The sequence below is a fragment of the Notamacropus eugenii genome, chromosome 4, assembly GCF_028372415.1.
Source record: "Notamacropus eugenii isolate mMacEug1 chromosome 4, mMacEug1.pri_v2, whole genome shotgun sequence".
Classification (NCBI taxonomy): domain Eukaryota; kingdom Metazoa; phylum Chordata; class Mammalia; order Diprotodontia; family Macropodidae; genus Notamacropus; species Notamacropus eugenii.
Window position 1 is genome coordinate 406,420,649 of NC_092875.1, and position 27,568 is coordinate 406,448,216.

At 39.1% G+C, this 27,568-nt stretch overlaps 1 protein-coding gene across 3 annotated transcripts in view; it reads left to right on the forward strand.

Moving 5' to 3' along the window:
- The first annotated feature begins 306 nt into the window (after positions 1-306).
- The window catches only part of IL6ST (interleukin 6 cytokine family signal transducer), a 123,763-nt gene continuing 96,501 nt past the window's right edge, over positions 307-27,568 (forward strand). For 2 of the 3 annotated variants that reach the window (XM_072605603.1, XM_072605601.1), the window contains exons 1-8: positions 307-610; positions 7,198-7,358; positions 15,356-15,435; positions 19,087-19,392; positions 21,740-21,860; positions 23,536-23,699; positions 24,225-24,379; positions 25,772-25,931. In XM_072605603.1, coding sequence (XP_072461704.1) covers positions 15,369-15,435; positions 19,087-19,392; positions 21,740-21,860; positions 23,536-23,699; positions 24,225-24,379; positions 25,772-25,931 — 973 coding nt within the window. In that variant the 5' untranslated portion in view covers positions 307-610; positions 7,198-7,358; positions 15,356-15,368. The remainder of the gene's footprint in view (positions 611-7,197; positions 7,359-15,355; positions 15,436-19,086; positions 19,393-21,739; positions 21,861-23,535; positions 23,700-24,224; positions 24,380-25,771; positions 25,932-27,568) is intronic. The other variant, XM_072605602.1, reaches the window with a different exon arrangement.

Genomic DNA, 27,568 nt, shown 5'->3' on the forward strand with positions numbered 1-27,568 from the left:
CTCTGGCACACGTGTTCCTCCCGGGAGCTGAGAAGGGAAAAGCCAAGAAAAGAACGGAGCGGGGGGTGGGGGCGGCGCCACAGGGAATTCCCAGGCTCCGCTTCACCCTCGCTACCCCTGTTATTCCATAAAAAATGGAACATTCCGATCTCCCAGCTCCCGGAGGCGGGGCCGGTCCCCCAACCGTGTGGGAGAGGCTGTCACTCCAGGAGCGCCGCTGGGATCCCGGACTACTGGAGCGGCGTTACGGGAATAGGCTCCCCTCAGCGCCCCGCCTCCTCGGCCTCCGGGCCAATGCCTGCGCCCGTCCGGTGGCGCCGGAGCCAATCAGAGGCCGCTCAGTTCCGGGCCTAGGGTTAGGGGCTCGAGTGAGTGAGAAGGGGACCTTCAGTGGGCCTGAGCTGGAAAAGGGAGGGCGGCTGCGCGCCTGCCAGCCCCGGGGACGGTGGGGGGGAGCGGAGCCGACAGGCCGGGAGGCCGCGAAGCCCCGGATCGCCGCGGGGACCGCCGCTACCCGCCTGAGCTAGGGCAGGCCCGGGGCCTGCCGCGGCATTGGAGCTGGTGGGTGGAGGCGGCAGCTCGGAGTCGGAGCACCGCGCCGAGGCCGCTGGTGAGGACGGGGCCCGCGGGGCCGGGAGCGGGGCACCCTCCGGGGAGGGAAGGACACGAGGGGGAGAGGGAACTCAAAGAAGGAGGGAGGGGGGCTGGAGCGGGGGACCCAAGGGAGATCCTGGGGGGAGGGGCAACCCCGCGGAGGTGATGGGGGATAACCTGAGGAAATAGGGGCCACAGACGGGGGAGGAGACTTGGACCGGTCACTGTGGAGGACTTGCGGGGAGCAGCGGGCCATGCGGGGTTTTGCTGGTTGCCTAAGGGACGTGGGAGGGCGAAGGGAGGTGGGGGCCCCGAATGGGCCTTCTGAGGGGCGGGGGAGGATAGGGGCTGCACTCCGGGGCTGTCAGTGACTCTGCCTTCTCACTTAAAAAAAATCTGAATTCCTGGCCTGGAAATCCCCTTCATCCTTTTCCTTCCAAATCTCCACCTCTTTATTCTACTTCCCCAAATTCGTATCCTCCGCAGAAGCCCGGATCGGCGCCCCCTGACCTGAGCCGAGCCGAGCCCCCTCCTCTCGTCCTCCCTTCCCCTCCCCCCCCAAGCCTTCCTTGTCTGTTTCTCCTTGTCAATTTCTATCAGCTCTCCTCCTCAGGCGGGGTTAGCTCTTGCTCTGGCTTTTCTAGTCCACTTATCCTCCAGTCCACTTACCCTCCAGCCCTCTTATCTAGACATGGGTAGGTTTCCTTCTTTATCTCCTCCCTCCGCAGCTCGAAGCAGCCAAGTTCACACTTAGCATTACATTCAGTTCATCCTCTCTCCTACTTCAAAGTTCACCTACATACTTTGCCACTAATCTCATCTTCCACTCCAAAAGCAGCAGGCTCCACTGTTCAGCATTAAATATGGGTTTCTTAATGGTGAGAGACCTAAAATTTAAAGATTATTTATTATAAGCCATTAAGTCACTTTTATTAAGAGGGAAAGGGGATTTCTATTTTAACCCCTCCATGAGACTTCGAAAACTGCATTTTATTCTTCTTGTGGAGCTTTTTCATCTAGAAATATTAGGGTCTGAAAATAAATATTGCAGTTTTTTAGTACTCTTTCTCTTGGGCTCTGCCCTTTTCCTTTAAGGAGTAGAAATGGATTTCAGTCACAGAAGTGTATTTTGTAACATTGGGCCTTTTAAATTACCCCATTTTGTAGTGCCTGATTATTAGGTCAGGATAAATCTTATAGAGCAGATTTGGGGTTTTTATATAGTTTGATGTGACCGACAATTTGAAGCTGTACCAACACGTGTGAGAAACTTACTGGCTAAGATCAGTATATGAGATGGTCACAGTTATTCTAGTTCAATAAATTTGTAGTACTTCTTATTTTAATTGCAAACTGCAAAACTAACAGAAGCAACTTGATCACTGAATTAAAACCCATAATTGTTCATTTTGAGTCTTCCAGTTCCTGTGGGATAATTCTGAATTATGTTTTTATCCCAAAGGAAGTGTTAGAAGTGACAAAGGAAAATGAACTGTATAGCAGTATTTCCCAATCTAAAATATTTCAAATCTTAATTCTTGACCATAACTACCCCTCCCGTACCTGCAACCTCTGTGATGAAGTTCTCAGTGGATAAAAGGAGATCAGGAGCTTGTGGTGAAAAGAACAAGACTCAGAGGAGTCATTTTTTTATGGGTAGTACAAAGAATTAAAGAATTATAGAGTTTGAAAGGACCTCAGTAACCATCTAGTACAACCTCTTCACAAAGGAAACCTTTGGTGCTAAAAGTTTTGTGGATCCTTAAAAATTTGCTTGAAGATTGATCTATATATATTAATTATTATGTGTGCATATGATCTCTTCTGTACACGCCTCTCCTCCGACACTAACCTGGTGCAGGTCCTAATCACCTCACACCTGGACTCTTGCAGCGTAGTCTGCTGATTGGTCTCTTAGCCTCAAGTCTCTCCCTCTTCTGGTCTGTCTTTCATTGTCCTGTCAAATTGATCTTACTAAAGCCCAAGTCTGACCGTATCACACATACCCTTCCCTTTTGAGTCAACTCCAGGGGCCTCCTGTTGCCCCTCAGATCAAATATAAAGTCTTTTGTTTGGCTTATAAAGCCTTGCATGACCTTCCCCTTCCTACCTTCCTAGTCTTCTTACAATTCACCTCCTACCTTGTCTTTTGTGATCCTTTGACACTACTCCTGTGCTGTTCCTCACAAAGCACACTCTGATTCCCAGCTCTGCCCTTTTCCTGGCTATCCCTGGTGTCTGGAAAGCTCTCCCTCCTCACCTCTGCCTCCTGGCTTCTGCAAGAAGCTTTTCCCAGGCCCCTTAATACTACTAAGTGCCTTCCCTCTGCTGTTCATTTCCAATTTATCTTTGTTTTGTTCATACATAGATCTTTGCACGTGGTCTCATTAGATTATTAGCTCCTTGACAGCAGGGATTGTTTTTAACCTTTCTTTGTATGTCCAGCAATTAGCACAGTGCCTGATGCATTGTAGATGTTTAGGAGATGCTTGTTGATTGACTGTACTAGCAGGGGAATGGGAAAACACCCATTTGGGGGGTAGGTTTTATCCCCCCTCGGCTCAACTATATTATTGTCATTGCTATGTTATATTGATTGAGTTTTCTTAGAAGAATTTAAAGTTGAGTTTTAAGAGGCAGGGTTACATAGTAGAGTACTAGACACTTAACCTTTCTGAACCTTGGTTTCTTTAATGTGAGGGAATTAGCCTCCAAGATCTGTTAGGTCCCTTCCCACTCTAAACCTATGATTTTAAGAAACACTATCAAAAGCTAATTTAGAAGCAGCATTCCTGAGCAGAACTGCAGTTTTGTCATGGCTTACTTGATATACTGATCTTGAATTGCGATATTTTATGTTTATTTTAAAATATTTGCCACAATGAATACTGAATAAACATTTTTGTTATATTGATATAAAAGAGAACTGACTGGATTGAAGGTCAAGAAATATTTCTTCCATCCCTGCCTCTGCTGCTAACTAGCCATGGGAACTTGGTCAAGGCTTTTATCTTTCTGGACTCAGTCTTTATCTTGAAAATGAATGATCTCCAAGATCCCTTAAAGTTCTTAAAGAATTCTCTGTTTCCTCACGGTTGCGTTGTTTGGTTGTTTTAGTCATGTCCAACTCTTTGTGACCCTGTTTAGGATTTTCTTGGCAAAGATACCAGAGTGGTTTGCCATGTCCTTCTCCAACTCATTTTATAGATGAGGAAACTAAGGCAAACAGGGTTACCCAGAGTCACACAGCTAGTAAAGTGTCTGAGGCCTGATTTGAACTCAGGAAGATGAGTCTCTGACTCCAGACTTAGCTCCCTTCCTCACAATAGCATTAAGGACATTGAATATACATAATTTAGATCTGTTAAGTTTGTTAGGTAAAACTTATAAATGAAGCTAATGGCTACTAATACTTCACATTTTTAAGATCTGATTCTAAAAGAAAATTTGAAATTAATTCACATTTCAGCAATTATTTTAGATATCTTCTTTCAGAAAGTTGATATTTAGAAATTACCAGCATTGTTAGGAATTCTCAAATTGTAAAACTAGATGAGATAGTCAAAAAGTATTTGTTGTATACAAGTAGGTTCTGGAAATACAGGGATGATAAGATAGACCCAGCTCTCAAGGTGTTTACCACTTAACCATTTAGAGGCCTATCTAGTCCACTGTCATCCAGTTGTCACAAATCACATACTGAAAATTTTGTCTAAATTAGTATTTCTAATACATCGCTTAGAAAGGATACATTATGTTTATTGCCTTTTTCAGAGGAGTTAATGACAAAGAGATAAACTCCTACATTATATTCCTAAGTGACCATGTACTTGGCTGAGATCCTATAAACCATTAGATGAAAAATTTATAGCAGTAGAAATTAATATACCCAAGTGTCCCAAAACTCAGTTAGCAAGGATTAAACAAGTCCCTGATTCTGCTCCTACAAATATCCCCAACCTGTACTCAGATCTGAAAACCAAGCTCAAATTTTGGTCTCAGCAGCTAAACAAAGCAAAGTGTGGAGCAGAAAGCTGTGTCACTCAAAGCCTCTCTACTCTGACAGGGTGATCTGTTCTCATAATCAAGATCTATCCTCATAATCATGCCCTTAAAGTAAGTGCATTAATAGGAAAATAATGTCTTGAATGTGGATAGTCATAATTGTATAGTTCCCTGCCCTGATTAGACTATACGTGTTCTAAACTGATTTGATGCATTATTGCCAAGCTGAGCAGGTTCAGAAAACAGCAATCAGGATGGTAAAAGAGACATGAAACCATGATATGTTGAAAAATCATTAAAGATATTAGAATTTTATATCTTGAATAAGAGAAGGCTTGAAGGAATGGTAAAAGTGATAATAATATTTCCATATTTAATGGAATTTCATGTAGTGGAAGAGAGATTCATTTCATTTGGCCCAGAGGGCAGAGCTAGAACCAGTAGGTGGAAGTTACAGAAAGGCAAATCATGTATTGATATAAAGAATAGTTTAACAATTAAGGTGTTCCCCAGTGGAACTTCTCAATGGAGGTGTTCAAGTAAGATCTAGATGTTAACCTGTAGAGGGAAAGGGGTGAGGTGCAGGTACAGAGATGCTTGTTCCCAGATCAGGGTTGGACTAAATGATTAAGGATTTTTCCAACCTCAGATTCTATGGTAACTTCAGTTACAAATATGTTGAATTTGAAGTAATGCTGGTACATCAAAATGAATTGCCCACTTTGGCAGTTCTGCACGAGGCAATTAGAGTGACTAGGGTTTTTTGTTTTTTGCAAAGCATGTAATTGACTATAATAGTTTCTGACAATTTACTGTATTTCCTTTATTTACATTGTGAACTCCCCCTTATTTTTTATTTTGATAACTTTTTAAAAAAATCTAACTTTAATTGGTTTTCTGTTATATACTTTTTAAATAGCTTTTATCATCATATAATCTTTCTGTTTTCTACTTTGCCTCTGATTTTCAGAATTTCTACTTTTATGCTTGTTTGAGAGTTATTGATTTGTTAGTTTCTTAGTCTCTTTGCTTACATGTTTAATTCATTGAGCTTATTCTCTGTTTTGATGATGTGCTTAAAGATATAAATCTTCGCTATTTCATGTACACCCTACAAAGTTTATGTTGTTTCTTTAACGTAGTAATATATATTCTATTATTTGTTCTTTAAAACAAGTTATTCTTTAGGTTTGCATTATTTAATCTTCATTTAATTCTGAATCCTTTCTTCATATATGTGTTATTATATATGATTTTTATTGATTTATAAGGAATGCGGTTATTTCTGTATTTGTTTACAAATGCTTTGTACTCAAGTACATGGTCAGTTTTTGAAAAGTATTTCAATACTGAAAAATATGTATTCCTGAAGATTCTCATTTAAGTTCTGTCATTTAATTTTTCTAATATTCTATCTAGATCTTAATTTCTCTCTTATCTGTTATATTTTTCTGCACCTGGTGGAGGCTATGTTGAAAGCTTAAACAATTGTTCTGTTGTCTTGACCTGCCTGTAGTTTGATGAGTTTTTCTTTTAAATGCTTAGATGCTATGCTGTTCATTGCATGTATATGTTTAATATTGATGGGGTTTTTTATCTGTGGTACCTTTAAACATTATGTAAACCTCTTGCTTATTCCTTTTGATCATAACTACTTTTCTCTTCTCTGAAATGTTTTTTACTTACTCCCTTCTTTAAAAAATTTAGTTGAGCATTCTGGAGAGTGGGTTGGAACTATGCCCAAGGGGCTACGGGGATGTGCATGCCCTTTGACCCAGCAATATCAGTACTAGGACTGTATCCCCAAGAGATCATAAAAATGGGAAAGGGTCCCACATGTACAGAAGTGTTTATAGCAGCACTCTTTGTAGTTGCCAAGAACTGGAAATCAAGGGGATGCCATTCAGTTGGGGAATGGCTGAGTAGGTTATGGTATATGAATGTAATGGAGTACTATTGCGCCATAAGAGATGATGAACATGAAGACTTCAGGGAGGCCTGGAAGGACTTATATGATCTGATGCTGAGCGAAAGGAGCAGAACCAGGAGAACTTTGTGCACAGCAACAACCACAGTGTGCTAGAGTTTTTTCTGGTAGACTTGGAACTTCGTAACAACGCAAGAACTTAAAAAAAAAAATTTCCAATGGTTTTCTAAGGCAGAAACACTCAGAGAAAAAACTACGGAATTCATTCGCAGGATGTGGCAGATCATGTTTGTGTGTGTGTGTCTGTGTGTGTCTGTGTGTGTGTGTCTGTGTATGTATGTGTGTATTATGTTTTGATTTGTTATGTGATTTCTTCCATTTATTTTAGTTCGTCTACACAGCATGACTATAGTGAAAACGTATTCAATTGTAGATCCTATATAGAATTGTGTGCTGTCTTGGGGAGGGAGGGGGGTGGTGGGGGACAGGTGGGGGAGGAGGAAATCTAAGTTTTATGGTAGTGATTGTAGAACATTAAAAAAATAAATAAATAAATGTAGTTGAGGTACAAGTTCTACTCTACCTCTTCATTTTAGCTCAATATGAATCTGATTTTAAGTATATTTCACATAAACAAATTATTGAATTTGCTTTCTGGTCCTTTTTGCTAGATATTGTGGTGCAGCAGAAAGGGTCCAGGATTTGGAGTCAAAGAAACTGGTTTAAGTTCTGGCTCTACCACTTACTGCATGGTCTTGGACAAGACGTAACTTCTGTGCACCTCCGTTTCCAGCTCAGAAGTCAGGATTCTCTGACCCTCTTTTATTCATGGGTGAGTTCATCCCATTCAGAGTTATGATCATTAGATATGCTTTGCTTTCCTTGTCCTGTTAATTTTTTTTTCCTTCATACTCCACTCCATTATTTAGAAGGAAAAAGGTTTGGACAGCAGTGAGAAGTATAATCAGCACAGGGTCTGTAATGTATATTGTTCAGGAGAATCTAATACCAGTCCAGATCACTGGCTCTTGAAATGTTCTTCCTCTTCCCCCTTCCTCTTTTCTCCCTTACTTTCATGATCAGCCTTCCATAGTGGTATGTCCTCTCTGTCTGTCCTGGCCTTGTCCCCTGTTTATTTTATTACTTCAACTAAGTATGCTTTTTTTTTTAATCTTCCCTTGCCTTAGTCAGAAAAATATAAAGTCCCTGGGATACCCACTCCCCCCATCTCTTGTTGGAATACTTTTCTCCTCTGTGTTCCTTCCTCCCCATTTCTAGGATATTCTTTTTCTTTTTGGGGACAGGTGGTGGTGGAAATCTGAGGCTGAGCTTCTCTTACACTGTGTGCCCTTACTGACCCTTAAAATTTTAAGATATTTAAAAGTCACAATAAATATTTCCTCCTTCTCCTTTGAGGATGTAAACTCATAATTATAACCCTTGTCCCAGAACCCCTTAGTTTATAATGAAGGCTGAGGGAATGACCTTACAGGAATTTTAAAAATTATTTTTATATTTTTGTTCTTTTGCTCATATGGCATGTTTCTTAAAATTTTTGAGTGGCTAGTATAGAGTGCTAGGTTTGGCTGGATCCTTTTATTTCTCTATCTCGCCAGAGAGCATTCTCCAAAATTATGTAGATATGAGAAAATAATTGTCACCTTGAATTATCCCATTTTTTGTGTTAATAATCTTATCCATGATCTTTTCCTATTGTATGTATCTTCCCATTTTTCATATGTTTTAAAAATCTGTCCCATCAATGCTTTATAGATCCATTTGCCTTCAGCAAGGATCTCTTCTGGGTATACTTGGCTTTGGTTCAGCCAATCTTAAATTTCCATTTTATAAAACTCATCATCTGAGTTGTTAAAGTCTAGATATGTTCCATTCTCATTAGTGATGAAACTGGATGGCTACAGAAATGCTAGCATGTATATTCTCCTTTTTTCTCCCTGCTTATTCCATTTTCATCTATAAATGCTTTTAAGATAATCTTAAGGTGGCTCTTAAAACAAACTTTCTGTAAACTTTTTCTCCTGCGTTCTAGTCTTTTGTAAGGTGATACTACTTAATAATCTTCCACTCTTCTCCATAATGTTTACAAATGAGTTTATACTCAAAACCAGAGCTGTCCTTGGCTACTCTCACTCCCTGCTTAGCCAGGAAATCAAGTTTTTGGTACTTGAACTCTTTCTTTCTGACTGCTTGCAATATTTTTTCCTTGTATTTTGCTATGTATTTGCTATATTTGGCTATGTATTTCTGCATGTTTTCAGCTTAGGATGTCTTTCAGGAGGTGAATTCTTTCTATTTTCACTTTGTCCTCTGACTGTAAAAGATCTGGGCAGTTTTCCCTTAAGATTTCTTAATATGTATTATCCAGGGTTTTTTTTGGTCATGATTTCAGGCAATTCAGTGATTTTTCAAAAATTATTTATTGATTAATTTTTATAGATATTTACTATCTTTCCTGTCTACTTCTCCCTTCCCATTTGAACAAAGAAAGAAAAAGAAAAGAAAATCTTAAATATTCATAGTCCAGCAAAATGAATTCCCACTTTGGCCATATGCACAAATATGTCTCATTCGGTATTAAGTCTGTCACTTCTCTGGAAGGAGGTGAATGATGTATTTTGCTAACAGTTCTCTGGACTCACTCTTTATCCTCATTATCACAGAATTTTAAAGTCCTTTGAAGTTTTTCTTTATAATGTTGTTGGTATTGTATAAATTATTCCCCTAGTTCCATTCACTTCATCCAGCATCAGTTTATAAAGGTCTACCCAGTTTTCCTGGAAAACTATATATTTCATAATTTCTTATAGCATAATCATTACAGTTATACACCATAATTTATTTAGCTGTTTCACAATACATGGTCACCTCCACCCTCACCTCCCCCTCCAGTTTCCATTTTGAGGGTATTATCAAAAAAGAAAACTGCTATTGATATCTTTATACACATATTCAACTTCTTTTCTTCTTTCTTTTGCTTCTTTGGGATATAGGCCTAATATTGATGTATATACACAATTTAGTGACTTTGATGACATACTCCAAATTGCCTTCCAGAATGGCAAGTCCAGTGATTCCTAAATTATGTATCCTCAGCTTGTTTCCTATGTCCATTGTTTTTATGATACCTTACATCAACCCATAATTGTTTTTAAAAAATTTTTTTCAATTTTTGGCTTTGCTCTATTTCTAGTTATCTCATAGAATTGTTGAGTTCTGTTTTATCCAATCTGTTGTGTAAGGCGTTTTACCTACTGTTCTAAACCATTTAGTCTCCTTCCCTCAAAAGCTCAAGTCCAATTGCATTTTTTTCCTTGAATCATTTCTTCCAGCCACTCTTACAGGGTTTGTGGCTAAGCAGGTTTTTTTCTCTTGTACTTATTGAGGCATTTACCCTCAGTTTGAATCTATTCTTTGGCTTCTCTTAACCCATGATATTTCTTCATTTTCTTCAGTGTTTATTTCTGCTTACTTATATTTCCAGTCCTAGTCTCTTGATTGAAATATGTGCCATGGCCAATCTCTGTACAGTCTAGCACTCTAGGAGGCATTGACCAGGCCCCATTTGGTATACTGTCTCTCTCCAAATGCTGATGCTGTTCAGGATAAAGTGGGTAATAATAGGCTCCTCTGCCTCAGTCTCTGCAGGAGATGGAGTGGTCAGTATAAGTGTTGGCCCCACTCATGCCCTTGCTTCCACCTCTGCTATGACTCTGACAAGCCCAAGTTGAATATCTTATTGCCAGGCCTTCCAGCATGGGCCCAGGTCTTGAGTTGGTCCTGTCTGTGGTGGCTCTCCGCTGTCCAAGGAATATGGCCAGGCTCAGTTTCACTCCATAGGGACCTGTCAGAACTGGTTCTGTCCTTTCTTTCTGCTCTGACAGACCAGAGCCAAGATTCCCATGGCTTTAGGCCCCGTTCACCAGAACCAGTGCTATCTTTCTTCCCCCACCCCAGCATCCCTCTTTAGAAGCCCCACAGGCCTTTTGTCTCCATTCTCCTGGGCTCCAGCACCACCCTCTCCCCATGCCTGCAGGCCTCACGCTGCCTTGTTGCACTGTCCTCAGCTCAGTGAAGAGCTCTTGATCATTGCTCTCTTGGATTAGATTATTGTGGTATATGTAGAAAGCTGGACTCTATCATGTTTCTCCATCTCAACTGGAAAGCTCCTAACTGTCTTTTCCCCACTCACAGAGGAATTGTCAAATGGTGATATTTCAGAGTTGAGTCATTCTTCCATATTAAAATCGATAATACCAGGCAATATATAAGTTTAAAACAGAAAGGACAAAAGGAAATCAAAAATAATTAAGCTTTGTGTACCATTAATAGAAAGAGAGATTAAGAAGGCAAGTATTTAAGTGAAATACTATGGGTATTACCAACTAGAAAACAAAATAAGCCAAGTCTGGATAATCATAGGATCATATATTTAGAAATGGAGGGACTGTGGAGGCTTCTACTCCAGTCTTCCCAATTTATAGATAAAAAACTGAGATCCACAGAGGTTAAGTAACTTGCCTAATATCTTAGAGGAAGGACTTGAACCCAAGTCCTCCTACTGTAGTGTCAATGCACTTTTCCCTTTATCTTTCATTCTTCCCGTATGATTAATAGCTGATATTTTTTTGTTGTTAGCTAAAATGCTTTTGTGTTTTCCCGTGTCATTGCAAATTCAAAATTGACACGAGTTTTATAAGCAGGCACCTTATAGCAGATTCCAGTGGGTAAATGTGTTAAAAACTGGCACAGTGTCTGCAACACAGTATTAGATCATTAAATTCTCTCCACTTGGCTTACCCAGGTATTATCCAGGGCTTTAAAAAACTGAAGGAGGAGGAAGAAAGTTACACAGGAACAAAAATTAACACAGAATCTAGAGTGGCACGTATTGAGATAATTCTGGGCTGAAATCTAATCCTATGACACCTTATTTTTCTTTATTTTATCGTCTCTTTATGGTAGTTTGACAATTGGTATATGAAAAATTTCTTTTCATTCTCCAATGACTCCTATAAGTAACTGGGACACACAAAAATGATGATGCTTTTAAACACCAGAAAAGACAAGGAAAAGCTAGAGGGGGATTTGTTGTGGGAATTCCTTAGCACTGGCGGGAAAGGGTTTGGAACTTTTCTTGGCTAAGGTCAAAAGTACATTTCAGGGTCATCATTGTAAAGAGATTTTATTAATCCACACACAAACACTTATTAGGTGCCTGCCTTAAGCCATGTATAGTTCTGTATTGTAGGTACTAGAACCACAAAGACAAAAACAAGTCCTTGCTCTCAAAATCTGAAGGTACTTTTAGAGAGAGGAGAAGATACTAATAGCAGGAAGAACCAAGCAAGGCCTCTTGTCAGAGATGACATTTGAACTGAGCTCTAAAGGAAGATAGGGATTTTAAATCAGAGCTAAAGAAGGAGGGGAGGGCATTTCAGACATAGACGTAGAGAGATGAAAAGATGTAGAGATGAGATGCCATGTTGTATACAGAAAACAACAAGTCTAGTTTGCTGACAATTAGGGTGGAGTGTAGTACTAGAATAATAAGACACAAAAGGTGGGATTGAGCTGTATTATTTGAAGGCTTTGAATGCCAGAGGAGTTTTTATTTTATCCTAAAGGCAAGAGGAAGCTACTGGAACTTTTTTTTTTTTAGCATGGATTGGTATGGTTAGATATTTGCTCTGGTAATACCACTTTGGTAGCCGTATTAGAGTTGGATTATAGAGGGAGGGATTGGACACAGGCAGCCGGTTGTCCATAGGAGAGGTGATAAAGGACTTGAACCAAGATTGTGTTCCTGTAAGTAGAGAGAAAGGGATGGATGCAAGAGATTTTATGAAGATAAAATCAACAAGACTTGACAAATGATTGAACATGTGATGGAGAGGCAGGAGTCAAAGAGAACGTTAAGGTTGAGAACCTGAGATATGGGAATGATGATCATATCCCCTGGGAGGATAGATTTTGGAAGAAAGCTTCTCTTTTGACCATGGTCAGTTTAAGATAACTACCAGATTTGTAATTGGAAATGCCTAATAGGCAGTTGGTGATAAAGAAGCAGGGCTCAGGAGAGGCTGAATTGTGATACATAGATTTGAGTCATCTACATAAAAAGGCTCACTGAGCCTATAGGGAGCTGATGAAGTCACATAGAGAAGAGAAGAGGGCCCAGGACACAGCCTCTTGGTACACCCACAGAGGATGAGACACAGAGAGGAATAGCTAGACAAGTAGAGGGGAAAATCCAGAGAAAACAGGCAGGAAACCCAAGGAGACGACTACATCAGGAAGACAGGGTGCTCAATAGTGTCAGAAATTGCAGAAAGGAAGGCTGAGGACTGAAAAAAACTTGTTGAATTTGTCAATGAAGGGTTCATTGATAACTTCTAGTCGAATAGTGGTTAAAATGCAGTTTGTAAGGTTGAGAAAAGAGGAAGTGGAGATTATTGAAGGTGAAATACAGAGACTGAGTGAATTCCTAGAGGGAACAAGTATCAAAAAAAGAAAGGTAGAGGACTGAAAATTATCTTTTGGCAATAAGATTAGTTCTTTGCTAAATAAAAGTTATTACCCACAAAAGCAAGTTATGTGCATCAAGATAGAGAAACAGTCTTATGACATAAAATGCTTCATTGTAATGCAATTTTATTTCTTACCAATTTTTCACTGAAAAAATGAAATAATTCTGTAGCACTGAAATACTTTTTGTATGTTATTTTTCCCCAGTTACATGTCAAAACAGTTTTCAACATTTGCCTTCAAAATTTGAATTTCAAATTCTCTCCTTCCCATCCCACCCCCCTCAATGAGAAGGCAAGCAATTTGATACAGGTTATACATGTGCAATCGTGCAAAACATATTCCATATTAGTCATGTTATAAAAGAAAAAATAGACCTCCTGCGCAAAAAACCCAAGAAAGATAAAGTAAAGAAATATGTTTCGATCTGTATTCGGACTTCATCAATTCTTTATCTGGGAGTGGAGAGCGTTTTTCTGGAATGCATTCTTTATTTGCATAAGAGACCTGTGAATCTTCATTGATATAAATCCTGCATCAGAGATAGTGTAGAATCTGTGTGTAATCTTTAGCAAAATATTGACTGCATTCCTTTTTTACTTTGTAAGATCAGTTCACAATTAAATTTATTTTGTGGTCCACTTAATAAGCATAAATTAAACAAGCTGTTAAGTTAATGTTAGATAAATGGATAGACAGATAAATAGATGCTAATCAAGGACCATAATGTTTAATGTGTGGTAACCTGATAAACCCATCCTGTCTTTTTTTGTAGACATGTTGAACATTTTCCAGCCCTTCTCCCCCGTTCTCGCCTTAAAGCAATAGAACAGAATGAGCTGTACCCTAGGTTGGGCAACAAAGAGAGAAGGCAGTTAGTAAACTGGCCACAAATCAAATACACCTTCTGTGATTGTATTTTTTCATTGTTTTAAGATTCATAAATAATAGTGTTGAATAGATTGAGCTAGTAATAACACCTAGTCCAACTGAGTCTCATGTTTGATAATTAGACAGCAGGATGTTTCCGTGTTGAATGCATACCTTTATGTGGCTAGTTCCCATACATGCCGAATTTCTTAGTGGTTTTTTCTTAAGTTTATGTACTCTATATAGTGCACGAGTATGTACATATACCTTGATCTCCCCCATGTTCCTTCGCCTCAGCATTTCCGTTCTGTAAGTCTAGTACAGAAACAATGGCGGCGGCAGCAGTAGGCGCCCAGCTTTTCATAGTACCTTGTTTTGTGATTTTTGGGGGTTCGGATTCGTTCCTGTAAATAACACTCCCACACTGCTTTAAAAATGAAGGTAGTTTAATTATAAACTGTCTATAATCACATCCAATACAACAGATAAGACACAATAAGCACAGAGTAATGAGTATAATAATAATCAGTATAGCGGAAAAAGAGAAAGAAAACATCACCAATTCGGGGAGCACCAACACCTGAAGTTCATCAGCTGGGGAATCCCGGATACAGCATTCAGGGTCCGGATTGGGAACACAGAGTGTCCTCTCCATGGCTGAGATTCCGAGGACTTACACTAGGCAGGGGTACTTTATAGGGACCTAGACAAAGAAGGCTTTTTGCCATCCAAGCTGGTCAGGCACATGGCCATGGGAATACAGGTTTTGTCCATCAAGGAGATATCATACGGGGGCCACAAGATATAAGTTAATTAATCATATACTGGGAGGACTAGCCAGATCCTCCAAGTATTATCTATGTGTTCCGGGAGTGGCTAGTTCCCAAAACATTAATACATGGCCAACTCGCGCATGTTATGTTCCTTGAGAGGTCACCAAAAGGACAGAGTGAACTTACTTTATTCAAGGGATATGAAATATTCCTTCATACCTGCTATCAGTGGGGTGTACATTTTCTCTTATTTGATCCTCTCCACAACACTGCAAGGTAGCTACCATCATTATCCTCATTTCACAAATGAGGAAACTGAGGCAAAGGTGGTTAAGTCATTTGCCCCATTTGAACTCTGGCCTTCCAGACTCCAAGGCCAGTACTCTATCCACTTGGGCCACCTAGTGGCCTGAATATGAAATAGCCATAACTTTGGTAGGGATGGAGTGGACAGAAACATTCTGCAAGACTTAAAGCTCTGCTTTATGTTTTTCATTTGTAGGGGGTTTTTTGTTTTACTTTTAGTTAATAGTTATCAGCAGAAAAATGGAATTTTAGAATTTTAAATTTTGTATTTAAAATGACTGTGATTGCTTATAGAAGTAAAATTTTAACATAGTAATCTACATGTTTCTTACAGGAATCTATACAAGATGTTGGCTTTATGGACTTGGATAGTGCAAACTTTGTTTATTTGCCTCACCATTGATTCAGTAGGAGGTAAGAGTCATAGTATAAAGACAGTATACAGTTAATTGTCCTGGCTGTTCTTCAGGCTGTTATGATGCCATTTGAATATAACTTTATTTACAAAATTAAGTACTTGTTATATGCAAAGCACTGTCCTGGGCACTGGGGTTACATAGATGAACGGAATAGTCTCTGCCCACAAGAAGCTGACGCTACCAGGAGTGTTACAGTAAATAGGAATAAATTTAAAATTCAGGAAGGAAAGGACCCTATCAGAGAGGGATCAGGAAGTATTTCATGTAGTAGGTAGTGCTTGAGCTTAGCCAAGTTCAGATATTAATAAAATAGTTATTAATGGCCATTAGTAGGCAATTACCAATAAAAAAGAAATTCTTTGACAGTCTGTTACATATTTTAATAAATCTGCTTGGTGGGTTCACATCAGGAAAACTAATCATTGTCCACATGCATTACTGGGAAGTAATCTTAAATTTAATAATTGTTTTACTGAGTATCAGTAGAAGAGTTCTCACCTTATTCTTATGTCTCCATGTAGGAAGAGCTAAAAGTGTTGCTGAAGAAAGAGGAAAGAATGCTTTTCTGTCAGTAGTCACATTGGCCTTGCAGAGCAGGAATCAACCATCTCCATAGACCTAAAAGCAATCAGCAGTTTGTGGTGACCCTAAATAAAGGAAAAAAGAAGGAAAGTTGAAAAAATAGGGAAAAAAAGGAAGGAGTGGAGAGGAGGAAAGGTTAGGAGTAAAAGAAAGGAAGGAGTTAGAAAAGGAAAACATACACAGCTTTTTCTGTGGTTTGGGGGCTTCTGATTGGTACCATTGTGATAACAGTGTGCCTCCCCTAGAAACAGCTGTAGTTAATATATCCTAAGATGTGTGGCTAATAGATTGACTAGGCCAAAGGGGGTGGTCGCTAATGGTAGAAGGGCTCATAGCTGTATGAGGTCTCAGATACTCTAGCTTAATAAGGATGGGGAAGAGATTCAAGGGGAAAAAAAGTGAATTTAAAATTGACGTAAGAGGAAGAAGAGTCTTTTCTCAAAACGAGGTATTCCACATAAATGAATTTTCAGATAACTGAAGCCTATTCCTTTAAATTCCAAATTTTTAAAATTGTGATCATTTCAGTGGATATATTTATAAAATATATACTTCCTTCCCTTCATCAATTATAGTTTAAAATTTTTTGATGACTTGTGCTTGTCCTTCTTTGCCATGCTATCAGAAGACCATACCATCAGAGAAATGATGACAGGACTTGCACTTGACTTTGTTTTGAGTGAGGGAGACTTAAGGTCATCACAAACAACAGCTGTATTGTATAAAACAATTCCCTGAATGGCTATTGTCCTTATACCAAATGGTCTGAGACCTTTGTGTTTTTGTAGTTCTGTTTTTTGTTTCTCTCAGCTCCTGATATCAGCTGTCATTTTAGTGTGTTCTGCTTCTAGTGTGCCACATTTTGAGAAGAAGCATTTCAGCTCTAACATTCTGAGGCTGTGGCTTATATTTGCTGCTGGAACCATTCATCTTGAGTTATCACATCACACACCTGTGAGCGAATTGGTCACTATCTAGAGCAGTAATAATGATAACAGCATGCAGTTTGGGGCTAATAGTGAGAGATTGACACTCTGGGCTTTGAAAAGTGAACCTTGAAGGAGACTGTGGCAAGGGTAATTGAAAAAGAAAAAGAAAAGCCTCTAGTAGCTCTACATCTGCTGGTCTGTAGCTGCCTAAGCAGGGGGAAGAACAGTGGAGAGCTCTCAGGAGAAAGTCTCAGAGCTATGGGGTTATGTGCACAACTAACAAAGAGCCAAGACCAGTGATGAGACTAGATGTGTCCTGGGTACTGCAGGCCTTACTGGGGTAGGTACTTTAAGACATAGAGTTGGGGACAAGATTTTGACTGTAATCAAACTAAAGATGAACTCCAGTGACGCTGGAAAAGACATTTTCGTGGACTTGGCATAGAGCTGGTACATAAAGAAAAGGATTTCAGTCCATTTGGGGATATTTGCTTCCCCAAAAAGTAATCCATATGTACTTAGAGGAATGAGGCCGGAAGGAGTCCAGGGGCACTCATCTTCCATGAAACTGGATGAAACAAATGACTGTAATGACAGTTAACATTTGTATAGCACCTGCTGTGTCTAGGCACTGTGCTAAGTGCTTTTACAAATATTAACTTGAGAAAAGTGGGTGCTATTATTATCCCCATTTTACAGATGAAACTGAAGCAAACAGAGACATGTTCATGGCCACACAGCCAGGTGTCTAAGGTAGGACTTGAATTCAGGTCTTCCTGACTCCAAGTCCTGTGTTCCATCCATTGTGTCATGTGACTGCCCCCATAACAATAGCTACCACTTATACAGCTCATAGTCTGTGCTAAAAGCTTTTCAAATGTTATCTCGTTGAATAAGGATACTTGAGTACTTAGAAATGTTAAATATGTTATGTCATCCATGTTCCCATCCACTTATGCAGTTTGCAACCCCCGCTTCTCAAAGACCTTCCATAAAGGAAGAACTTCCTCTTGTTCTTATAAACTGAAGTTACCCTTGTACCACACAGGTTGTGTGGGTGTCTCATCCTTCTGTGTGACTGACCCATCACCTTTTTCAGTCATACTTGTCTTCATCAGCATTTTTTAAAACATTTCTTGATGACAAGAATGGTTAAAAGGAGCACAGCTAGGGCTGGTGAGCCTGACCACAGGACTGCAGCAGGAAATTTCTTTTTCCGTCAGAGTGCCTCCTACTGAGGCCCTGAAGGACGACAGAGTTTTCAGCTTTCATGTACCTTAGCTTATGATAAGAAAGCTCAAGACATAAAAGCCAGCTTTGTGGGGAATGCCTTGAGTAGCAGTGGCTGTTGGAAGTAAGGTCTAATGATGATGTGTCCTCAACTATTAATGGGAATTGCCAGCACAGTGCCTGGCACTTCACAGGCATTACTTGTTGATTGATTGACGGGACCCCTTCTCTTAAAGAAGCCAGGGAAGATTTGAGTAGGGAGGTTTTCTTAGGAGCAGCACAGCCAAGTGATCTCATAACTCCCTTGGGTCTTTTGAACATTCTTTCAATTCTGAATTGGCAAGCTTATTACAAACTGGTGAAGGGAAAGGGGAGTGGAGATCCTATACTTGTAGAGCACCCCCTAACTTAGTCCTCAACAAAGGGGCCCTTCTGTTTAGGTTAAGATCAATGTAGCTTTCACCCCAGAGAGTACTTGGCTTTGCACCCAGTCCAGCCAGAACCCTGGACCTCTACAGGTTGTCACTGATGCTGAATAGAAATCTTGTATAGACCTAGGGAAAGGAGATTGAATACGTAGGAGCTGTGTGAGGGAAAGAATAATTGGCATTTGTTTGGCATAGGACAATAGTTGTTTTATGAAAGAAATACACGGAAGGTTCTCTCCCTGAGAGGACTCCAGGAAAAATCGGGACAAGGTGCTAAGGACAACAAAGCAAAGAATAGTCATGATAGGATTATCTTGGATCTAATGGTCAAAGCGAGTTAGCCTGTTACTTGTCATCACCATCGAGTCTGCCCTGTTTCAGGTAAATAGATAGGTTTTTCCAAAAACTGAAAATATATGATTATTTTCTACAAGACATGTTTGACTCATAATATATTATATTTTGTTTCCTTTTAAGGTGGAATTTTAAAACCATGTGGTCACATCGTCCCAGAATCTCCAATTATAGCTCCTAATACTACCTTCACAGCGGTTTGTGTTTTAGGTGAAGAGTGTTTGAGTGATCCCCACTTAAATGCTAATCAGATCTTCTGGAAAGTAAAAGACACCTATGTTCCTAAAGAACAATACACTGTACTAAACAGAACAGCTGCCAGTGTTACTTTGGAAAATTTATCCTCATTAGGTGGTCTACTAACATGCAACATTTTACTATATGGACAGATTGAACAGACTATTTATGGAATCCAAATCAGAATGGGCTGTAAGTATGTCTATATATTTTAGGATTTAACTTGAATTTTATTGATGCTGAATTTTTTCCTTTTTTTTTTGGTTAATACTAACTACTAAAGTCCTCATCCTCCTCATGATATAGACATGACTTGAGTTTTTCAAAGCCATACAGGTAGAATATAGTCCCTAGTAGATGTTTCCAGGCATCAGCAGGTGCCGGCCTAGTATCAGGCCATACATTCATCTGGATTGTAAGAACCACTGTCACAGTCTATCTTTATAAAGTATGGGCATGCAGCCTGTAGGTGGGACCATATCAAAAGCCTTGCTAGCTTGATTAATACCTGCCAGTATCTGCCTTCTACTGGCATAAACTTTAAGAATCCATGGTCATCTCCCTGCCAAAATGAGGTATTATTGCTATGCTGTACTACGGGTATTTCCTAACTTCAAGTATGGGACTTTAAAGATCTCATAGTTCAGCCTTCTCGTTTTGTAACTGAGACATAGGGACACAAGGGGAAAGTGGCTTAAGAATCCATAACTAATAAGTGGCATGACCACGGTGATTTGCTGGAGCCAGCTTGGATCAGTTCAGGGGAGCCAGTTGTTCAGTTTTCAGAAACTGGCAAATTCTACAAGTCAGGGCTTCAGTAATTGTTTTCTTGATTGTCTAAACTTTAAAAAGTTATGGACAAAATGTTAGTATAGATTAGTCTTAAGTAGGCCATGCATGTATTCCTCACCCCACCCCCAGAAGACAGATGTAAATACTTAGCACACCTCTGCAGGATTGATGCTAGACCACCTGCTCAGATGCACAGGCCAACCATGTTTCTGTCATCACAAATCATTCCAGATGAGCATTCTAGTTTGTTTCTTCCCTTTACATCTTTACCCCAATTTGGTCTCATGTTTTACCTTCACATTTTCTTAAAAATTCCAATTACGATGCTGTTTCTGGACCAGGAAATCACACCACATCGTTTACTGGCTTCTTTTTAATTATTTTGTCAAGTACCTGCAAGATATTAGTCAAACTGTTATGCTACTATGATCCCAGGTAGATTTACTTTTTAATAGTGTATCAAGGAGGACAGCAATATCACAAGTGGAGGAAGACAGCCTCAGGATAGATAAGGTCAGAGGACCTTAGTTCAAATCCTAACTCTTCCAGTTACTACCTATCTCTGTGACATCAGGCAAGTTACTTATCCTCTCTGGGGCTCAGTCTCCTTAGAAGATAAAATGAGATAATTAGATGACTTCTAAAACCCCTTATGTATGATCCTGTGATTGCAAAGACTTCAAGATACAGAAGACTAAATCTCTGGAATTTATGTTTTCTCATCAGGCTAAAGAAGGATCCATTTATTGGACAGGAGAGGCCATCCAGAGTGTCTCTCAATTGTCTCTATGCTCTGCCTACTATTAAGACTGAGCCTACTTATATAAGCCTTGGAATGAAGATAGAAAAATTAAAAGACATAGAGGAAGATCTCAAATCACCAAAAACACAGGAGAGAGGAAAAGGCATCAGCAAGAACTTCGTTCTGAATCTGAAAGCCCAAAACAGCATGTATTAGGGTGGTCAGATTATGAGAAGCTAAGTCTAGATATCAGGCTCCCACAGAAAATATCCATGCTGCTGAACCTTTAGTAGGAAAATTCTAATCCATATTAATTGCTATAAAATGCATCTTCAAAAATCAGAAAAGATAAATTTCCATAAGCATTGGAAGAAGTACTTCAGGTTCATTCAGCTAAACATTACTGAGCTCACTTTCCCTGGACTTGATGATCAGACTAGTGGCTTTTAACATTTTCCCACCTACAGCTATTTCTTCTTCCTCTTGATGTTTTTGCCTTTAACTATTTTACTCTTTGGTTTTTTCCTCCACTGGAGATAGAAGTCAACATTGGCACTAAATTGCTAAATGTTGACAATTTATTTTAACTGTAAAAAATGGAGAAGAGAGCTGATACTGATGTATAAAATACAGAGATTAATAGTTGATTTCATTCATCCATATCCTTCTTGCCCATGTTATTCCTGCTCTTCAGCCTTTAATTAGAAATGAAAGTTAGGTTGAAATACAGTAGGAAATAAACTACAGTCAGTAAAGATTTAGGAATATGGTTAGACTAGAAATTTGCTCAAAGGAAAGATGACTTACTAGCAGGGAAAGCCTGAGCTTTCAAATTGAAAAGCAATTATTAGCTTTAAAATAATTTATCCTTCCTTTGCTGGTACCTTTTGCCATAACCTTGCGTTGTATATATGTTTTCCTATTTTAGGCTTTAGGTGAAAATGACGCTATATAATTCAGTGTTGAAAGAAGCATTTGCCTTAATGAATGCTGTTTTTTATGTAGGGGCTCCAGAGAAACCAAAAAATTTGCGTTGCATTGTGAATGGTCAAAGTAACATGAAGTGTCAGTGGGACCCTGGAAAGGAAACACATTTGGAAACAACATATGTTTTAAAGTCAGAATGGTAAGTTGCTTTGTGAAGTGGTTTAGATGTTAGCTTTGTAAAATAATCTTAGATAGGAAGTTTTATTTTTTCTTGTTAGGAAACAGTAATGTCAGAATAAAAATTTAAATAGACTTTTTTCCTTGAATTTTTAACTTTTTTGTATTTCATGCTTGAGAATATTTTTTGCTTCTGGTTTTGTTTTTTTTTTTTGGTTGTTGTTCCATTTTAGGAAGAAAAGGTGAAAGGACATGTTTTCAGATCCTGTGCTCAATGGAGTCTGTTTTCTAATACATTTCGAAAATCCAATTAGCCGAGAGCACAGCTCATGTTATTTTTACTCATTTGCTTTCTTCCTAATTTTTCTAATAAGACATTTTAAATAGGTTTCATAAAATGGCTCATAGATTTAGAGATGGAAGGGACCAGCAAAGCTGTCCAACCCAGAGATTTTTGAAAGGGAAGAATTAAAAAATATATAGATCTTCCTTTGAGATTCCCGCTCCCTATTGCTGAAGAACCAGTGACACTTTTCAGTGGGAAAGCTATTCAACTCTGGATGTCTTCAAATATTTTCTTGAGTAATTGTTTCAGTTAAATAAACAATGCAAAATGAAGTCGTTTTCCTTGTACAAAGGAGAAGGAGGAGGACATGTTTTAAAAACAACTGAAAAAAAAATCATGCAATTTTAGCATTTAAGAGGGATCTTAGTGACAGTTATTTCAGCTTCCTCTTTTTATAGATTGGAAACAGACCCAGAGAGTTAAATGATATTTCCAAGACCACTTTCAGGGGTTATTAACTTACTTTTTTTGTATGATGGGCCCCTTTCACAGTCTAGTAAAACCTATATCTCTTCACAGAATAATGTTTTTAAATGCACAGAGATACCACATATAGAATTATGAAAGAAACCAAATTGAAATTACATTGAAATAGAGTTATCACAAATTTGTTTTAAGTCACAGATCCCAGGTTAAAAATCTCTGATTATAGATGGATAGTGGCAGTGGCATTAATAGTTAAGATTTCATATGCATCCACATTTCTGATTTGGGGTTATTAAGACCTGTGAAAGTATATTGGAGAATCCCCAGAGCTCAGGGGAGGTAGAAGGGATAGACAAAGTAAGAGGTAACTTGGAATGCATAGGGGAGAGAAGGCTGATTTTTTTTTCCCCTCTCCCTTCCATCCATCCTATGCTTGAGAAGTATCTAAGATATTCCTTTCATTTAGCCTTTTGTCCCCCTTAGCCAAGGACAGAAAGAAAATGATCAAAATGAATTCAGCAATCCTTTCTACTCCTCATGTGCTTTCATTTTGCTTAGAGGAGTCTTGTTTAGTATGATTTGTGTTTCAAAACATAGTAGAGGAAAAATATAGTATAAGTGTGTAGGAAAACCCTCTTAATTTTTATAAAAACGAAGAATGGGAAGAAAGTGTGAATATATAGTAAGATTTACAGGAGTAAACTACTATTTAGAAAATGAAAATAATATGTATGTATTTTCCCATTTCCAAATGCAAGGAATGCAAGTTAATTTTGGAGAGGCTTTCTAGGTAAATTTTTTATTAGCTGTGATTTTTAGTGATTAGTTTGTTATAATTGTTTTGGTTTTCAGGTGTATTTTTGTATTTCAGTTCTTGTGTCTTAAAAACTTGCTTCTAATTAATGTTTCTTTGTTTTATGTTTAGGCCAACCCGGCAGCTGGCAGATTGCATTCCACCACCTAATGTAAATAACTCATGCACAGTTGATATGGTTGTGGTTTATGTCAATATGGATGTCTGGGTAGTAGCCACCAATGCCCTTGGGAATGTTTCCTCTGATCGGATCAATTTTGATCCCATCGATATTGGTAATTATAAACTTAAATCTTAGGAAACAGTGTCCTGATTTTTATTTCCTCTGGAAATATCATAATTTATCAAGTAAACCAATTGGACATATGACTTTGGAGGCCTTTCTCATTGGCCATTTGAAGCTAGTTAGAAGCAGCTGAGTAGTGCCGTGAATAAAACATTGGATCTGGTGTCTGGAAGGCCCAGATTCAAAATCTGACCTTAGGCACTTACCACTTATGACCTTGGGCGAGTCACTTCACTTCTGCTTCCTCAGTTGCCTCATCTGTAAAATGAGGATAATCATAAGTACCTACCTCTTCAGCGGTTGTGAGGATAAAATGAGATGACATTCACAAAGTGCTTTGCAGACTTTAGAACCTTACATAAATCCTAGCTATCATCATCATTACTGTCATTATTATTAACATGGGAAGAATAAACAGATGAATTGGGAAAAAGTAAGCTCTGTAAACGTGCAATTGTTTTAAGTTATAAAAGTAAAAAAACAGTGATTGCTGGGATTTTGTTTTGCTCTTCAGTGCAACTCCTTCCTCCATATAACGTAACAGTCAGCAATTCTAAGGAAATGTCAAGTATCTTAAAAGTCTCGTGGGCCAACCCTGTTGATAAACCTTTTGAGGGACTGAAATATAACATTCGCTACCGTGCCAGAGACGCTTCAAATTGGACACTGGTAGGTAACTTGAAAGTTATTTGCTGCAGTATTCTACCCTAAAGATCCATTGCTCTGAGAATTCATAATCATTCTAAAAAGTACATTTTTTTCAGGCAGTACAGATTGTGCTAAAGACTAAAAGCTATGCCCCATGTTTTCCCCCAGGATCTTAAATTTAGAAGGCACATGAAAAGAAGCAAACAAAACATAGAACAACTTTGAAGTAAAAGTAATGTGGGGAGAGGGACCTTTTGAATACAAGAGAAGCTGGAATGATAGAAGAACAAAGGCAAACAGTGCATCCAAGTGTAGTGGAAGGGATTGATGGAGAGCCATGAGGGGGATAAAGGGAATCCTATGTAGGACATTGGTTTACCTTTTGTGGCCAAAAATAATGTGACAGGCCAGCTGTCAGCCACCCACGAGCTTCCGGGTACAGTGCTATCTCCCTCCCACCACAGGTGGAAGACAGTGTGCATCTGTGAGATTGCTGCCTTGGTCAGCAGACTGTGTGGCCTGGTTGTGAAACACAGGATTTGGTAGTTTGTGTTTTGTTTTTGTTTTTTTATACCGTATGTAATGAACTGATCCAAGGAGTACTGAAACCCATGACTTTGTCATTATTCATGCACTAGAATGTGTAGAAGTCGTGACATTTTATTGGATTAGTGCTTCCTGATGTTCAGAGAACGTTGACCTGTTGATTAAGAGGCTGTGTGCCGTGGTGACGAGTGCAGAGCTTCCAGCACCAGAATTGAATTCTCGGCTCCACCATTTGCTACCTTAGACAAGTCATTTAATCTAAACCTTAGTTTCTGTATCTGTGAAAACAATGGGCCTAGGTGAGATGACCTCAGGGTTTCCTGCAAGCTAGAACTTTACAGTCTTCTGGTATTTTTTGAAATTTCATAGATAATCTTTATTAGGCAACAGAAAGATGACTGCTTGTTCTGTGCAGAGCAATAGAAATGAATGAAGAATGACAAAACCTCTGTCATAGTCTTTATTCTCCTCTGTGTACTCTGAAACTTTGCTACTGGAGTGTCTTTTTTTTTTAATTGGACAGCAAAGTAAAAGAATGAGGGTTTTTAAAATCACTCGATTTACTTTAAAATGCTGAAGGTTACTCTGATTTTTTACTTAGAAAAAGCCCTGGGCTTTAGTCCTGACTCTGATATCCAGTGGGTGCATTACCTTGAGCAAGCTCTTAACCTCAGCGCTGTCATCTGTAAACAAGAAAGAGTAATCCTTATACTTACTTTGTAGTGTTACATTGTGTAGCCTTAAAGGAGCCTAATTCTCCATAATTTTTAAGGGGACTCATTTTGTATTCATCTTGTTGCAGTACTCTTGAATTGTGTAGTATTATACAATTTTAAAATCCTTATTAAAATAACTGTTTCTTTTTAGATTCCTCCTGAAGACACAGCTTCAACCCGGGATTCATTTACTGTTCAGTATCTTAAACCTTTTACAGACTATGTGTTTTCAATTCGTTGTATGAACATAGAGGGCAGGGGATTCTGGAGTAACTGGAGTGCAGAATCAAGTGGAGTCACATATGAGGCTAGTAAGTAAAAGTCTTTCACACTGACTTAGCTACCTGAATTCCTGGTGTAAATTATTCGCTTCATTTTAGAAGTCAAATGAATTTAGGATGCTTCATAAAAGTCCCACTTTGGACCTGGTTCTGTGACCAGGAAGAAAACCAGTCACTTAGTCACTTTTCATAGACCCTCCCGAAAAAGATACTGTACTTTGGGTGTGGAGCAATTGCAGCTGAATCTACAGGGAAAAGAAAAAAAAAAAACATAGCAGGGTAAAATCCTTATGAATTAATGCCTGAGATCTCAGATCCTTAAAACTGTCATTCAGCACACCTCCACACTCCCAAAGAAGAAACTCTAGCTGGCTTATAGGACTGTGCCTAGGGCTCATTAGGATCCTCTGCGGTCGAGATTCTACTTGTCCAGCCAGCCTCAGGTCTGCTTCAAAATCCTGTTACAAGTGGTAGATTCAGTGCTTACCTGAGGTGGGGGAGAATGTAGACTGAAAAAAACCCAGCCTGGGTTAGGGAATCCTGAGACTGCAGAAACTCACTCAGAACATAGGTTTGGTGCTCTCCTTGCCTTCCCTCCCTTTCCCCCACCCTCACCTCCAAGCAACAGATGCTTATTCAGCCCAGCTCTGAAAAGAAAAGGAAGAGAGAACTTGATAGACAGACAGAAAGAAGATCACCAGAGGACACATCACAAAAACCAAGAGAGGAGAGAAGAGCCACGAAAAGGCAATCAGCAGTGTCAGGTGCTGCAGAATAGTCAAGAAGGATTAGGATTGAGAAAGAGCCATCAGATTTGCAACTAAGAGATAATGGGGTGACCGGATAGAGAGAAGTTTCAGTTGAATGCTGGCACTGGAAGCCAGATAAAAGAGGGAGAAGAGAGAACGTAAAAGCACCCAGTGTGCACAGCTTTTTCAGGGAATTTAAGAGAGAAGGAAAAGAAGAGTTCTCACAGTAGATTGTAGGACCAAGTAAGGATTTCTTCCTTTTTTTTTTTTTCTTTTTTGGAGGGGGGAAGCGAGATAATCGGGGTTAGGTGGCTTGCCCAAGGTCACACAGCTAGTAAGTGTCAAGTGTCTGAGGGCAGATTTGAACTCAGGTCCTCCTAACTCCACAGCTGGTGCTCTATTCACTGCACCACCTCGCTGCCCTCTTCTTCCTCTTCCTGTTTTGCTTTTAACCAACCGTTTTACTGTTTGTTCCTCTACTGAGAGACAAATCAACATTGCCATTGAATTGCTAAAATTACCAATTTATTTTAACTTTAGAAAATAGGGCAATGCCTAAAATGAAAGCAGATTAACAATTGGTTTCATTCATATCATTCTTGCCCATGTTATTCCTGCTCTCCAGCCCTTAATTAGATATGAAAATTTTGTTGAAATAACTAAAGGAGATAGTTAATGACTTCAGTAAGGTAAAAAGTTACAAAATGAAGCTACCAAAACAATAGCATTTCTATACAGTAAAAGCAATCAAGAGGAAATAGAAAAGAAGCCTCATTCAAAATAACTCCCCAATACATAGAATATCTGGGAGTCAGTCTACTGTAATATTTTGGGTACTTGTATAATAAACGGCTACAAAAAGCATCTTAAAGAATGGACAACTTAACCAGAAGGATTTGTTTCTAGCCCCAGATTTTT